The 16,631-nt window shown below is 34.4% G+C and overlaps 2 protein-coding genes across 2 annotated transcripts; both read left to right on the top strand.

The window, feature by feature from the left end:
• The first annotated feature begins 2,042 nt into the window (after positions 1 to 2,042).
• Positions 2,043 to 8,021, top strand: LOC136205253 (conserved oligomeric Golgi complex subunit 5). The gene is made up of 3 exons (XM_065995770.1): positions 2,043 to 3,263; positions 5,690 to 6,163; positions 6,937 to 8,021. The coding sequence occupies exons 1-3, from the start codon at positions 2,145 to 2,147 to the stop codon at positions 7,876 to 7,878; spliced, it is 2,535 nt and encodes an 844-aa protein (XP_065851842.1). The 5' UTR covers positions 2,043 to 2,144; the 3' UTR covers positions 7,879 to 8,021.
• A 1,310-nt stretch (positions 8,022 to 9,331) lies between these two features.
• On the top strand, positions 9,332 to 11,620 carry LOC136211035 (GDSL esterase/lipase At4g10955). Its single transcript, XM_066002536.1, has 2 exons — positions 9,332 to 9,750; positions 10,481 to 11,620. Exons 1-2 carry the CDS (start codon positions 9,551 to 9,553, stop codon positions 11,472 to 11,474), a joined length of 1,194 nt encoding a protein of 397 aa, XP_065858608.1. The 5' UTR covers positions 9,332 to 9,550; the 3' UTR covers positions 11,475 to 11,620.
• The last annotated feature ends 5,011 nt before the right edge of the window (positions 11,621 to 16,631 follow it).

Below are 16,631 nucleotides of genomic sequence, written 5' to 3'. Positions count from 1 at the left end.
TCAAAAATAACACTGTTTGCTATCTTTAGCTCCAGATAATATTCAAGTAAGGTTTAGTGACGAGTTACTATTGTATATGCAACAATTAACTAAAGGAGAAGAAATTCTAATATCACAGCTTTGAAGGAAGGTCAAGTTTACGATCTTCACTTACAATAATAATTAGGAGCTATGAGAGATTGATAAAGAACAAAGCAAGAATTCAATTATCAAATCGGTAATCAAAAGACCGATTAACATCTTAGCTCCAAAAGATAAGGATTTGTTTGGTTTAGATTCTCACTAGAAAGCAATGCTCTTCAACTAGACTCTGCATATCTATACCTTTTGTTGTAGAGCATAAACATATAATCAATAATAATTAAATCACCAAGTTTGACATTGAAAATCATGGAAATTGAAAAATAACCACACCATCCCATCATCTTGTAAAAAATAATAAGTTGCTGTGGCAAATTAGCAATCAATCATTCCCCTACAACAAGAACAACAAGAATAAGGGATAATGGTCGATCAACTTTATCCCCTATTTTTTCTCTTAATAACATGATAAGATTCAAAATTAAGATAAACAAAGTTCTAAACAGTCTATATTCAGCAACTATAAATATGAATTTTTCTACTAATATATCTCGACAAACCTCCAAGATTAAACTAAACCAGTGATCCTTTGATCCTTTTAAAGAACTGATCCTGATCCTTTTGAAAAAAAATTACTGAACAATTATCAGAAAACATAACCCTTCCAATTCAGAAAACATAACCCAAAGGTACACAATTCTATCAGAAACAGGAAATTACACAATTACTTTTATTACTCCACATCCAAGTTATAATTACTATCAAGAATAAAATTGTATCCAGGAATAACAAACAGTTAAAAGAATGGGGAGAAAGAAGGTTAAATCCAATAGACTTAACAGAGACAATCAAATCTAATCTTACTTGCCCTAACCATTGCCTAGCAACCAAAAATTACAAAATTTGGACAAATAAAACCCAGATCTGATATAAAATAAACGAGTTTTCGGCAATCAATTTCAATTCCATTCCAAACAATCAACCAAACCCTATACCTCCATCCCTAAACAACAAAATAGAAACTCAAAATCACCAATAAAATCCCCAAAACTCAATAAAACGAAAACCCAAATACAAAAACAGATCGAAAAAACAGATAAATAAGTATTTCAAGCCTTTATAATGAATACGAAATCTTACTAGTGAGACGATGACGAGGGTTTTGAAGAGCCTCAACCATTTCCCAGCTGCATTCGTTCTTCTCTCGCCTACGTTTTTCCACATATCAAACATAAATGAGTTAAACCTTAACACCATTGAGAATCAAAATTTCACTAAATAAGAACCAAAACCAAACTTTCATCAAGCCATCAGCACATAAACATAAACTAGAATCCCATTAAAATGAAAAATTGCCAAAACTGAGTTCCGCTAAGTTAAATAAAAAAACAAAAAAAAATAACTTGGAGCGGTTGATCAACTTGGGAGAAATTAGAGGAGCAGTGGGGGAGAAGGCGAAGAAGAGCAAAGAGAGCAGTCTCTATGAGTGAGAGAGAATCGGAGAAGAAGAATAGGGAGACTACATTTCTTTCATTAGGTTTGGAATTGGGGGCCGTTTGAATTAGGGTTGCATATGTTCCAAGGTGAGGTGGCAAATGTGGTGAAGATTTAATTGACGTGGCAGGTGATGTGGACGCTGACGTGTTACACTGTTAGTGCCATATCAGCCGTCTGTTAAATTAGGGTATTTTTGGTTTTATTTGAAAAATATAAGGATATATTTGTGTGTTTATTTGATATAGGGCCATATGTGCTAAAACGGACAAATACAGAGATAAATATATGTATTAACCCAAAAAATAACAATACTATTGAAACAAAGTAAAAAATTGATATTGTTTGGAAGGATACTAATGCAAAGTATATATCAATAAACTACAAATTATTAGGGGTAAAATATAATAAAAATGTTACAACATCAAAATATTTAGAAACTTTTATGTAAAATTGATACTACTAGAAACAAATTGTATTAACCAACCCATGATGAATGCTGAAAAATGAGATTGTGAGAGATGGTTGAAAAATAAGCAAAGAGATTGAGAAGAAGAAGAAGAAGAAGAATGGCTTCTCCAGCAGCACTGCAAAGATCCACCACTCCCTCTTCTGCTTCTTCCCCTCTTCAACGCCTCTCCACCTTCAAACACCCTTCTTCTTCTTCCCCTCTTCCGCCCATCTCCACCACTTCTTCTACTTCCTCCTCCCCTTTGGACTCCTTTGCCAAAGACCCTATTCTCTCCCCTTTTCTTTCTTCTTCCTTCTCCTCCGCTTCCTTTTCTTCTGCAGCCCTCTCTTCCGGTTCCCCTGCTTCCACTGCCGAACTGCTCCACCATGCCATCCGCCTCCTCGAATCGCAACTCCGCACTGAAGTCTTATCTCGTCACTGCGATCTCCTTAACCAATTATCATCTCTCAAGCATGCCGAGCACGCTCTTTCTACCGTCCGTTCTGCCGTCTCCTCCCTCCAATCGTCTGTGCGCCGTACACGACTTGAACTCTCTGAACCTCACAAATCTATCCAATCCAAAACACTCCAGCTTTCTAATCTCCATTGCACTACTGAACTTTTGCAACACACCATCCGTGCTCTTCGACTGTCTAAGAAGCTCCGTGATCTGATCTCAGCATCAGAAACAGACCCTGAGAAGCTGGATCTAGCCAAGGCAGCGCAGCTTCATTGCGAGATCTTGAGCATGTGCGCTGAATATGACTTGATGGGAATTGATTGCATAGACGAAGAGCTCAATTGGGTTAAAGAAATTGGGGAAAGATTGAGAAGTGAGGCGATGAAAGTTCTGGAGAGGGGAATGGATGGGTTGAATCAGGCTGAAGTTGGTACCGGATTGCAAGTCTTCTATAATTTAGGAGAGTTAAGAGTTACTGTGGAGCAGCTGGTGAATAAATACAAGGGAATTGGGGTGAAAAGCGTGAGTACAGCGTTGGATATGAAGTCCATTTCCGTAGGAGGGGGTGTTAGTAGCTACGGACCAGGAGGAATAAGAGGAAGTGGAACACCCCAAATTGGAGGAGGAGCCAAGGCCAGAGATGGTCTTTGGCAGAGGTTGGGCGCTTGTATGGACCAATTGCATTCTGTAGTGGTTGCAGTTTGGCATTTGCAGAGGGTCTTGTCCAAGAAGAGGGATCCTTTCACGCATGTCTTGCTTCTTGATGAGGTTATTAAGGTCAGAGGAACTTACTTTGATCTATATATGTTCTCAATTTATTTTGTATACATGTCTATGCTTGTGTTTATGTATGTATATTATTTTTCTTCCTTGCGGATGATGGGAACTACAATTTAAGACAGAGAAAACTGGGCATGTCCAACCAAGAGTTTAAATGAGCTGCTGTAGGACTTCCTGACTGATTTCATAGTACTAAATCAATTGTTGTTAACTGAGTTGCTGTAGGACTTGGTGTTACGGGAAGAAACAATACCCCTAGGAAAATCTTAGCCACAAAAACCATATGTTTTCATCATTATTATTGTTGATTGTTGATTTGGATGGTGGATCGTTGTTGATTTGATTAGAGTAAGTGTGGTGGTGACATGCAAGTAACCATGGGCTGAGAATCAAAAAAACCTTAGCAACAAAAACCATATGTTTTCATCATTATTATTGTTCTTCTTTCTTCCTAATCTAGAAGTTTGATATTTTTTATAGCATTGAAGTAATTAACATATCATTTTTTAATTGAAATTAAATTTATTTTGTTTATAGATAATTTTCTACTGTTCTTATTTCATTTCAAACTGTGAAGTAATGGGCATAGTTATTAAAGGCGCGCCTTTGACCCACCAGGCGCAGGCCTTAGTGCCATGTCACCCCCATGTCGAGGCACAACCGCCATGGCACGCGCCTGGTGCGCCAAGAGGCAGTTGCCAAAGGCGCGCCTTGGCAGTTAGGGGCAGTTTTCTGGAATTTTTGGCAGTTACTTTACAAATCTGGAATGGAACACGTGTTCTATTAAAAAAAATATTAAAAGGGAAGAGACAGAGTCATTATAAGAGGAAGAGACTCTTAGAAGAGGAAGAGATGAATTTGGAGAGTTTTGATTAGGAGTAGAACTTAGGATTTAGTATTCAATGTTAGTTTTATAATATGGGGTTTATTCTGCATTTTAAATTTTATTTATGCTTAAGGATATTTACATGATTTAGTATTCGTTGCATTTTTATGTTAGTTTTATAATTTTTATTTTTGTAAGTGTGCCTTTTAATAACTATGGTAGTGGGTGTACTATTCTGTATGAGATCCCGTAAATTGCAGCTTGCATGCCTACATGATTAGATAGAAGCCTAATCTTTCTGTACTACATCTCTAGGCCTTAACTTTTCTTCCTCCTTTAGTTTCACAAACTGGAGCGGTCTCCACTAATTTGGAATTGGCTGGTACTTCATTGTGATTTCTTGGTATTTGAATTAGCTTGTTACTCTACCTGTTTCAAGTATTAGCTTAATTGGCTTTTCTGTTTTGCTTACTTCCATTTTATTTATATGATTTTGGTGCAGACGTTAACTGTTATTTAATTTTCTTGTTAGTTACCAAAACTTAATGCTTTTTCTGGGAACTTTTTAAGCTTAAATTTTGGTATGCAAAAGCTGATTGCAAAATGAAATTTGCAGCTCATGAAATCTCATTATATCAGGTTTTGATGTCTTTACTTTTCAAGTTGATGTCAATTTATGTTGCACAGAAACAAAAAGGGAAACTGATAGTGATACGAAAATGGAAATAGACACCGAGAAATGGTAATTTTTCAAAATATAAGAAACGGAAACATGGAAAGATATGTGTAAATAATAAAAATATGAGCTAATATTTATAAAATTAAAATTATAAGGGTATGCATTTGTAATTTTTTTTATATATTAAATGAAAAAATTGGCAATTAAATTGGCAAGGGAAGGCTTGCCCCCAATACACCCTTGTGGTGGGACCCCTCCCCGGACCCTCGCTCAGCGGGGACGCGTAATGCGACCGGGCCGCCCTTTATTAAATGAAAAAATGCATACATGTTACATAAGAAGGAAAAACAGGGTTTTTTGCATTTTGAGATTTGAGGAAGATGATAAACAGAAGATTAGGGATCTAATACAAAGTGATAATGCATGATCAAATGACTAAGAGATAAGTTCACCGCGCACATACTTGTTTTTGGAAACATATTTCATTTTAAGAATCAAGTTCCTAATGTTTTTTATAATATAGAACTGTGACCTGAAATGTTTCCTATGAGTTTCCGGAATAAAATGTTCCCAGAACTTAGAAACGTCTCAACATCAAAGTGTCCATGAACCTTAGATATCAATTAAAAGTTCTTAGGTCCTGGCTTTGAAGGAAATATTAGCTATTATGTTCTCTCATTTCTTTTTGGATAGTCTCATTTTCAATGGAAACTAGGTCCCTTCATATAAAATGGTTATTGTATTCTATTTTCTAGTATTCTTATGAATGGATAATCAATGGACCCTACCCTTTTGGGATGCTTTATTTGTTCCTTGTAAATTTCCACTCCTTGGGAGATTAAGACGATGTTGTGGATACTTGTGATTTTGTGCCATTACTTCGTTGTTCTCTGCTTACATTGTCTTTTTATCACTTAGGAGGGTGATCCCATGTTAACAGATCGGGTTTGGGAGGCATTTGTGAAGGCTTTTGCTAGCCAAATGAAGTCTGCTTTCACTGCATCGAGTTTTGTTAAGGAGATATTTACTATAGGATACCCAAAGCTCTTCTCAATGGTTGAGAATCTACTAGAAAGGATTTCATTGGATACAGATGTTAAAGGGGTTTTACCTGCTATCAGTTTAGAAGGAAAAGATCAGATGGTTAAAGCTGTTGAAATTTTCCAGACTGCTTTCTTAGCTCTTTGTCTGGGTCGCCTTTCAGATCTTGTGCATAATGCATTCCCAGTGTCCAGCCGTGGAAGTGTTCCCTCCAAAGACCAAGTAGCTCGAATTATATCACGTATGCAGGAAGAGATTCAAGCTGTTCAGTTGGACCCTCGTTTAACTCTTCTGGTGTTACATGAAATCGGGAAGGTTTTGCTATTACTTGCGCAACGAGCTGAATACCAGGTACTTTGGCAGAAGCACATGTTATTCTCATCTTCTGCCTGCTGTTTTCTTTTATCATTTGGAGGCATATCTTGTGCTTTAAATGTGGAATGTTTCTTTTAGGAAATATAAGGTCTAGAAAGCAAGCCAACCTACTTAGCATCATAAGGAACAGTAAATGCTTATATATATATATAATTTAGTCAATATATCATAATTGGAAGGAAAACTAATTGCAACTTATTGAATTTGTCAAGAGAATTTCTTAGTAGCATTTCATTGTTTCATTTCAGTTTCCTGCTTAATGCATCAGTCAACACCTTATTTTTGGGAGGTTCTGAAAAATTGCTGTTGGTATTGCTATAGAACTATGCTTTACATGTTTTGTTATGTTCTAGACCTACTCCTGAAAATGGGCAATTTCTGAGGTAGGGAAGTCAGTTTCAAGCAAATTATGCTCCTTGCTTTTGGTCACAGTGCTCGAAAATGCATCAAAATAATGTTAATGATTACTTGGTATGCTCCATAGTGTTACAATCCATTGATTCCTAAGTTGCGAATTTCATTAAACAAAAAGTAGGAGTGGAGTGAGTAGATTGTCACTTGTTATTTTGATTATCGTTTCCAATTTTGACACTAATTCTTTATTGACCATTTGCTTGTAAACTAAGTAATACAGTGCTGACACTTGAGATTAAGTGATATGATCATTTTGGGAGTTTACTATGTATAGTTTTATGTGTCATTGTGATGGCGAAGCATTTGAAAGATGACAACTTGCTTCTTAATGGCAGATATCTGCTGGTCACGAGGCACGCCAAATTACAGGTCCTGCAACTCCAGCACAAGTCAAGAACTTTGCTTTGTGTCAGCATTTGCAAGAAATTCACATACGTATGTCCTCTATGATTATGGGGCTACCTGCTATTGCTGCAGATGTATTATCCCCCTCTCTGGGTGTAGTATACGGGGTTGCTCGCGATTCAGTCACACCCTTGTTCAAAGCCATGGTTGATCGTCTCGAATCATGCATTTTGCAAATTCATGAACAGAACTTTGGCGCTCTTGGTATGGATGCTGCAATGGATAACAATGCTTCACCTTATATGGAGGACTTGCAGAAAAGCGTTCTTCATTTCCGTACTGAGTTCTTGTCAAGACTGTTACCTTCGGCAGCAAATGCTACAACTGCAGGGGCAGAAACTATATGCACCCAGCTTGTGAGAAGCATGGCATCACGGGTTTTGACATTCTTTATTAGACATGCATCTCTAGTAAGACCCCTTTCGGAGTCCGGGAAACTCAGAATGGCTAGAGACATGGCTGAACTGGAATTAACTGTTGGACAAAATATGTTCCCTGTTGAACAACTTGGTCCACCCTACAGGGCCCTCCGAGCATTCCGGCCTCTTATTTTCTTAGAGACATCTCAACTGGAAGCATCTCCTCTTCTTCAGGATCTGCCACCAAGTGTTATACTTCATCATCTATATTCGCGTGGGCCTGACGAATTGCAGTCTCCACTACAAAGAAACAAACTCACACCTCTGCAGTATTCACTGTGGCTTGATTCTCAAGGGGAGGATCAAGTTTGGAAAGGTATTAAAGCAACATTAGATGATTATGAAGGCAGGGTGAGATCAAGAGGAGACAAGGAATTTACCCCAGTTTATCCTCTTATGCTTCAATTGGGAGCTTCATTAACAGAGAATGCACCTCTTTTTAAAAAACTTTGATTTATAGCCCATAATATTCAAACATTTTTGAAATATTCTCACTTTGTTTATGATTGTATTGTATAGGACAAGTATAAAGAAGTTTCATACCCAGCGGCATTTTTTCCTTTTTCAAGTGAGTAAATGTTCTCTATTGTTTTCAATTTTAGCTTTTCATGAGCTAACTGTTTCTTCAGCTTGTCATCTCTAATTTATACAGATCTTTTCAAATAAATTGGCCATGACAACTAACATATGAAGAGGACTAACATATAAATAGATTTTCACCTTTTTTATCAAAAAGATCAACGAGGTTTCCTGCTTTTAGAAGAGATTTAGTGTCCCTTCAAGAATAACTATTATGAGAGATTGTTTTCTCGGTTTAATACCAAAAAAAAAAAAACAAAAGGAAATTTTAGTCAATTCATAATGTCAAAGAATGTGTTCACTGCAAATACTTGGAAAAGTATCAAAAATTTGTCATCACTTTGTTGATAACAAATAGTGCATGCAAATTTTTTTTTCCTGAATTTTTGTGTTGTAGAAAGTCATAAGGGATTAATCTTGTTTATTAATCTTGCATATGTTACTGCTTGGAGAAGAGTGAGGCAAGAGATATTACTAGGATCATGTGCATAAGGGTTGATAATGCTTAATGATGATGTTGAACAATTCAAGAAAAAATTAATAAAAAAAATACTCACATTTTTAACCTAATCGTCAAGGATGACCCAATCAATCAAAAGAATTAGGGTTGTCGTTAAATATATTTGCAGTAGCGCATACAAATTGGCAGTGTTTAAACGTTGTATGTCATCAGACATTAAAGACGTGTTTGACATTGATCTTGCAGACCCTAAAAATAAATTTTCTAGTTAAAAGCAACATTTAGTAAACGTAAAACTGTTTTTTTTAAAACTGGGAAAATTACTTTTCGGGGACAACTGATGTATCAAGTATTTTTTTAATATTAAGAAAGACAATGTTTCAAATAAAGAGAATTGAAAAAAATATGTCAATGAGTTGCCTATAAATATGTAGTTGATTTTCATCTTCTACTGTGGTGGAAAGGCTGGTATTGTAAATATCCTTCTCTAATCAAAGTTGTAAAATATATTTTTGCGATTCAATGTTGCATCGTGATTTCTGACAGGAAAGGTATAACTTTAGTTCAATTTAGGGTTTTTGATCTATTGCCAAGATTTATTGAGAACCTCAAGCCTAGCTTTTAAGCCTAATTTTTCTTTTTAAAGATCTTAAAACTATGGAGGATGGTAATATTTGTAGGAAATATATATAAAATATGTTTTAAGATTGTAGGAAAAATATTCATTAAAAAACACAAACGAATTGTTAAAAAAAAAAAAAAACAAAAACGAATAACAATAGTATAAAATTATTATTAAACTGAAATCACCTGATGGAAACAAACCTTCACGTACAATCTCACTTATAAAAAGCAGAATTTCATTTTCTATTCAGCGGTTAATAAATATACTTTTTTTTTTAAAAAGAAAGAAAAAACGGAGACGCGTGTAGAACACGCAGACAACCTCAAAGGAATAGTAGAAAAACACCGACAAATGGCAAATATGACCGTTGGAAGGAACTTGAAAGTTTAAAGAGAAGTAAATGACAGAATGAAGAAACCTTTTCATTCAAACTCAACAACAAACTTATTCCCTCTCTATCTATGATCCAAGTAATAAACGAAACCCCGACGAAGAAACGAATTAGAGACGACCTCTCTACTATGGAAAATCAAGCATCGGAAGAGCCGGTGGCTGTGGCTGTGGCTGTGGTGGAAAAGGAAGCTCACCCATATGCGTTTCACGTTTCTGGTCCTCGAAATTTAGCTTCTCCTAACTGGAGAGATCTTATCAATTCCAGTTGGTTAGTAATCTATTATCCCCCATTTCTGTTTTTTCAATTTTTTCGATCATAATTTTAGCGGATATGGTAGTGGGTTTATGTGTGTATGTATATTTGTACTGTAAGGGTTTTTCTGAAAGCTGGTAAATGGGTTTCTGATGAGATTATATGGCATTTGGATATAAAAGATAAATTGGTATTTGGGTAAGGAATTGAATGTGTTTGGTTGGACATTGAAATTTTCCATTGTCAGAGCTTGCAATTCAGATCTGATTAAGTTTCTTTGGTGAATAATATGCAGTGTTCGGTAACTAAGTAGTTTGGTGAATTAATCAACAACGTAGTTGTCAAATCGAGATTCAACCCATCGATTGTTGATTCAAATTCATAATATTATAAAATAAATAAATATTTACAATGTTTAAATTTAAAGTATTATCAAATATATTAGTTTAGAAATGCAATTTTAACTTCAAAAAAGAAATTCTGATTGATTCTTTTCCACTAATTTATTTCCTTTGTTAGAAGATCTTTCTAGTTTTCCTAAACTACAATTTGGAAACTAATTTTTCTAAACTACAATTTGGAATCTGCTGCCGTAGTTATTATCGAGATATTTTTAGCATATTTCCTAAATCTGCAGTTCTGTGTAATTTTATGGAGAGCCATTCATATTTAGGAGTTTCTTCTAATTCAATGATTTGCCACATTTTTTTTTGTGTCTGCTTGATATATTTATTACATTATGCAGGAAGGATCAGAAGTATAAGAGAACTGTAATAGCCTGCTTTATTCAAGCAGTATACTTGCTGGAGATTGATAGACAAGAAAGCAGAACAGAAGAGAATGCCCTTGCTCCAAAGTGGTGGACACCCTTTAAGTACAAACTGACTCAAACATTAATCGACGAAAGGGATGGATCTGTATTCGGTGCTGTATTAGAATGGGATCGATCAGCAGCATTAGCCGATATGATACTCATCAGACCGAGTGGAGCACCTAAGGCTGTTTTAGCCCTTAGAGGGACACTACTCAAGGGCCCAACAATTCGGAGGGACATCGAAGATGACCTCCGTTTTCTAGCTTGGGAGAGCTTAAAGGGTTCTATAAGATTTAAAGTAACACTAGAGGCATTAAAATCTGTTGCAGAAAGCTATGGAAGCAGCAATGTATGCATAGCAGGGCATTCTCTAGGTGCTGGTTTTGCACTTCAAGTAGGAAAAGCATTAGCTAAAGAAGGTATATATGTGGAAGCTCATTTGTTTAATCCTCCTTCAATTTCAATAGCTATGAGCTTAAGGAACATAGGGGAAAGAGCTGGATTTGCTTGGAAGAAAATTAAATCAATGCTTCCTTCAAGTCGGGAATCTCCGGCCACCGATAATGATGTTGAAGACAAAACATTGGCTGTGGGATTGAGGAATTGGATACCGAATTTGAGGAATAATAGTGCAATAGGAATAAAGAAATGGGTGCCTCATTTATATGTGAATAATAGTGATTACATATGTTGCTCTTACACAGACCCTGATGCTAACAAGGAGAATGAAGGTTGTACAAATGGGGCAAAGTTGTTTGTGATGTCCAAAGGAAACCAGAAGTTCATGGAAGCTCATGGGTTAGAACAATGGTGGTCTGATGATGTGGGACTACAAATGGCTCTTAACAATAGCAAGTTGATAAGCAGGCAGCTCAAATCATTGTATAGCCTTCCATCTTCTCAACCTACACAGAGAATGACATGATTGAATTAGGTTTGCTGAATAACTCATTTAATCCTTCATTCTTTCATGTTTATAATATTTTTATAGTCTTTGTTTCCTACAAAGTTGAAGAAAAGATAAATTAATCCATTGTTTGAATGTGAAGCTGATGAATGAAATCAATCTATTTGCTCATCTCATTTTCCTTTTTTATGCCTCCTAATGTGTTGATATTACGTTTATTTTGATCGATCTATTGATCCTCTTAAATCTACATGGTAGAACAAAATGAGATTTTGACTAAGTTAAAATGTGTATCAATCTAAACAGGTTTAAGGGGTATGGAACTGCTTGAATCAAAAAATCTATTGACCCTATCATATATATTAGGGTAATTAATTTATTAATCCCTATATTTTGACAAAACACACTGTTTAGTCCCTGTATTTTCAAAAACACACGGTAAGGTTCCTAACCTTTTTCTCGGTGAACTGTTTAGTCCTTCCGTCTATTTGTTAGATTTTTTACCGGTTATGAATTCAGAAATGACTAAATTACCCTTTACTAATTATCAGTCAAAAGCAATTCACACCTCTATGTCTTTCTCTCACAAAAAAAAATGAAGAAATATTTGAATCCCTAACCCATAATCGAATCATTCATGCTCACTATTCCTGTTTGAATTAAAATTGCTTTTGATTTTGAGGTGTTTGGTTCTATGATTGATATGTGGTAAATGATAGTTAAGGCATTATATTTTTATTTTAAATAGATTTTGACTCAAATTCAAATTAACTAACAGAATCTCCATGGGAGTCTAACGATAGGGACTAAATAGTTCACCGAGAAAAACGTTAGGGACTAAACAGTTCATCGAGGAAAAGGTTAGGGACTTTACCATGTGTTTTTGAAAATACAAGGACTAAATAGTGTGTTTTATCAAAATATAGGGACTAATAAATTAATTACCCTAATATATATGATAGGGTCAATAGATTTTTTAACAAGTGTAGAACCCACAACATATTCTTTTAAAAAAATTCACAAAGTTAATAACTCTTTTAAACAAAGTTACAGCATAGGGTTACATAAAAGCTTTGCAAAATAAAATAAAATAAAAAAATCATTGAACATATAGTCAGGGGAGTAGGAGAATGGTGTACAAAAAGTTCTCCCGCACAGGCCCCAAATTTAAGAGGGTCCAGTTTTTTTATTATACAAATCTAAATAAATTATTATTATTAACTATTATGTGAAAAATTAAGTGAATGGTAACATATCCAGAAAATTAATGCTCTAAGAGTCTTAAGGGACCCAGTTTTTATTATTATTATTATACAATATCTAATTTAATTATTTTTATTATATTTAGTATGGCGTCTTCTATGCTTACTTTGTTTTTGACAAAGTAAGTTTATTATCAAAAACAAAGTAAACATAGGCTAACTCTAAAAATCAAGTTAAAAGTATTTTGGTGTTCAATTTTGTAGAAACATTATTATTATATGAAAATATTAAATTTTTTTAATAAATAAGATCTAATTTTATTTTTATTTAGCACCGACCCCAAAAATATTTAAAACGGTCCTGCATATAGCTAATTGTTCTCATTTATGCGTGAATATTTGCTAATTTAAAAACTATACAAGGGATTCTCATTGTTTGATTGTTAATGTTAATGATTTTTTTTTTTTCTTTTTTTCGGTGATTTTGCGGATTTAAACTTTTATTTGCAAATGAAGGACTTGTCAGGTAGTTAGCTGTCTCAGTTAATGAGGTACATAAAATTAATTAAAAAAAATGAAAATTCAAACCTAAAAAATCGGGATCTCTAGAAACAGGGCTGACAACAAGACCATTAATCATACGAGTCACGATGAGAATTTCACATGGTGCCCATAAAGTCACTGCATGACTATTTAAATACACATGCAGTGAACCCCCAACAATACAAGTTGTGAGAAAAATTAATTGCAAAGTTTTTGGTGAGAATTGTTCTCTTATTAGGAGAACTAGAAGATACCCAAAAGAAAATAACTCAGAAAATAATTAAATAATATAATAATAAAAAAACAATTTTTTTATAATATGATTTTCCTTGAAAATTACCTAATAAAAAAAGGAAAAAAACTCAACGATAAATGAAATGTATGATTATCGTCTGTATCAAATACGTCGTTATAATGTCAGCATACCGTTTTCATTCTGTCCTAATATGTGTACTATTAAATACGGCATCGTACAATAATCATCAAATGACTCATACTCAAAACTAAAACTCTCACACTATATAAATTCATTTACGTATCTTCATCTCCACATTCCCGTTAACCAAACTGCATATTCATCATCTCTCCGCCTTTCTTCATCCACACTAAAAAATGGCGGATTTGAAAGAGCGAAAATCCATAGACTAAATCCCTTTTCTCGTAATCTATGCTTCTTGTCATCCTCCTCATGGTATTCGCCTACGCCTATTTCCTTCCCGAAATCGTCCTCGATCCTCGTTGACTAAGAGAAGGTAATATTTTCACCCAAAAAAATTCGTTTGATTGTGAGTTGAAATTAGAAATTCTTTTTGGAATTTCATTAATTGTATCGCAAATCTATTTTTGGAGAAATTTAGATGGTTGATCAGCGGGGGCAACAAAGAACTAATTAGATAATTATTATGTTCGCAACACCATTTTATTGCAGAGTGTATGGAATAAATAATTACTATTCTATCCCTTTCTCATCATATAAAGGTTTAAACTCATCTTAGAGATATCTCGACCATGATCGATTTTCAAAGATTTAATCCTTCTTTCTAATTGATGCTCGACGAAGTTCATAAACTTTTTGAAACATCTCAGTGCTTCAGATTTTTAAAACATCAAATAGATGTGATCATACCTGGTATAGTCATCCATGAAAGTGATGAAGTAGTAGAACCCATGGTTATCCCTCACACTCATTAGACTACAAACATCTGAGTGAATTAACTGTAAAGGAAATTCGACTTTAACAGCCTTCCCAAATGGTTTTGTAAACATCTCTCCTTTAAGTCATGATTCACATTGAGGTAATTCAACTTTACTCAAACTACCTAGTAGACCTTCTTTTTCTAATCGACTCATTCGATCATGGCATATGTGATTTAACCTAGTATGGCAAAACTTAACATCTTTATCATTCACTCAAGAAGAAGGAAAAGCATGGAGGGAAAAACAAATATTAATATTTAAAACAATATCCAAAATTGTTAAACCATTTACAAGGTAAGAAGAACCAAAATATTCGTCATTCAAAATCTTAAATTGTTATTTCTGAAATAAAAATTGAACCCTATGCTTAATAAAGCTGTTATAGAGAGAAGATTCCTCTAAATATTAGAAGTATAAAGGACATCTTGAAGAATCCAAGTTTGACCACCTTGCAGATCTTATAGGAAAATAGACAAGCCTAGACGTAGCGGAATAATAAAATTTTATCTATTTTATCTATTTCCCTTTTCCAAGGTCTGTTAATTGTTATTTCATATAAAGAAGGATAGAAAGTAATACCTTTAGTGAAGAACTATCTACCATTGCAAATGAAATGCCCACAACTTCTTATTATCAACACGTGAGCAACGAACGTTTTTGTTCAACACAGAAAACAAAACTAATCAGTAATCAACCTTTAAAGTATAGCAATCGCAATGATTGCCTCTAACAGAAATCGATACGAGATCAAAGAGGGAGTAAGAAAATAATGTAAATTAGCCGAGACGACGACGGAATGATTCCTCCTCTTATTCTTTTGTGTTGGCCGAATTATGGGGTTAGGGAGTCTATTTATAGACTTCTCAAAATCCTAATCCCAGTTGTGTTAGGTAGTTAAATAATTGGAATCTTATTCGGAATAGGATTCCTAATTAGATAATTAAATAAACACTTTACTATTATCTAAATAATAACTAATTATATCTAGATAATTATTATTAATCAAATTAATAATTAATTAATGTTAGGGATAATTAATTAGAGTTTCAATCACATAAAAACTTCTAATTAATATTATCAGATAATCCTTTAGTTTAATTTATAACTATAATCTAATTACAATTATTAAATCAAACTAACATCCCTATTTAATATATAAATTTCGGCCCATGTACTATGTCTCACCAATTTACATTTTCGTCCTCCGATTCCAAGTCCCATATGCGACCCATTAGGTTTTTTATTGTCACTAGCCGTATATATCCTTTGAAATTAATTCATCACGATTATTGCAACATATATATAACGGAATACCGTCGCGAGCTGTTACTAGCAAAACCTATGATATTCCCCCAGAGCAATTAAGAAGTCAGGTTGATAACTGACGTTGACCTTTCTGCATTAGGTACAGTATAATACGATCCTTCATCAACTATATTCTGTCGGTCAATTCCTTATAACCATGGAACGTGTCAAGGTTACATATAATGAAGAGTCTAGTTTTACTTGTACAGGTTGAATTCACTCTGAAAAGATAAGTTAAGTGAAATGTTCATTTCTACTCTTAACTCTATCACCTTGCAAGGATTTCAGTCAATTCACCACAAGCGGCCATTTGGATATATCTCCCACTTATCGGGAGTGACGAATGCTCAATCTGACATTAACTATTCTGCAATTACTTTGTGTGATACCCAACCCTGCTCTCACACACCCCAGGCTCTCACATGTTGGATCGTGCTCGCACAGAATCAAAGTATCAGACTCCATAATCCAGAATCACTAATTAACGAATGTTTGAGTCTGAGGATTAGTTATACCTACTAATACCAATGAGATGAACAGTTGACACATTAGATAAATCAATCCATACTGTTATCTCAAGTCGGGTCCCAATCCTAATGAACTCCTTCACCGGATCCATGTAACTGTCTAGATATCTAAATATCTAAAGCTTGTGAGATCAGCTTTCTGTCTCGATAGAAAACACTATTACATGCAAGTCTCAACAGTAATATGCCAACCCTTATAACATATTACTTGACTTGGATTGATTTTAAGTCTATTGGTCTATTATAAAGTATAGTCTCACTTCATGCTTGTATGAACACTTTATAACTACTTAAATAAACTTAGGATTACTTTCTTTATGAAAGATTTGTGCCTTTATATATAGTTACATTTTAATGCTATATATCTGATTAAACAAATGACTAAATAAACAATTTATTCA

The sequence above is a fragment of the Euphorbia lathyris genome, chromosome 1 (genome assembly GCF_963576675.1).
Source record: "Euphorbia lathyris chromosome 1, ddEupLath1.1, whole genome shotgun sequence".
NCBI classification, from domain to species: Eukaryota; Viridiplantae; Streptophyta; class Magnoliopsida; order Malpighiales; family Euphorbiaceae; genus Euphorbia; species Euphorbia lathyris.
Note: the sequence above shows the minus strand (reverse complement) of the source record. Positions and strands in the feature narration are given on the sequence as shown.

Coding starts and splice junctions, on each gene's coding strand:
- LOC136205253 (XM_065995770.1), top strand. CDS start 2,145: ATGGCTTCTCCAGCAGCACTGCAAAGATCCACCACTCCCTCTTCTGCT. Junction 3,264..5,689: donor TTCTTGATGAGGTTATTAAG/GTCAGAGGAACT, acceptor TTTATCACTTAG/GAGGGTGATCCCATGTTAAC. Junction 6,164..6,936: donor CGCAACGAGCTGAATACCAG/GTACTTTGGCAG, acceptor TCTTAATGGCAG/ATATCTGCTGGTCACGAGGC.
- LOC136211035 (XM_066002536.1), top strand. CDS start 9,551: ATGATCCAAGTAATAAACGAAACCCCGACGAAGAAACGAATTAGAGAC. Junction 9,751..10,480: donor GATCTTATCAATTCCAGTTG/GTTAGTAATCTA, acceptor TACATTATGCAG/GAAGGATCAGAAGTATAAGA.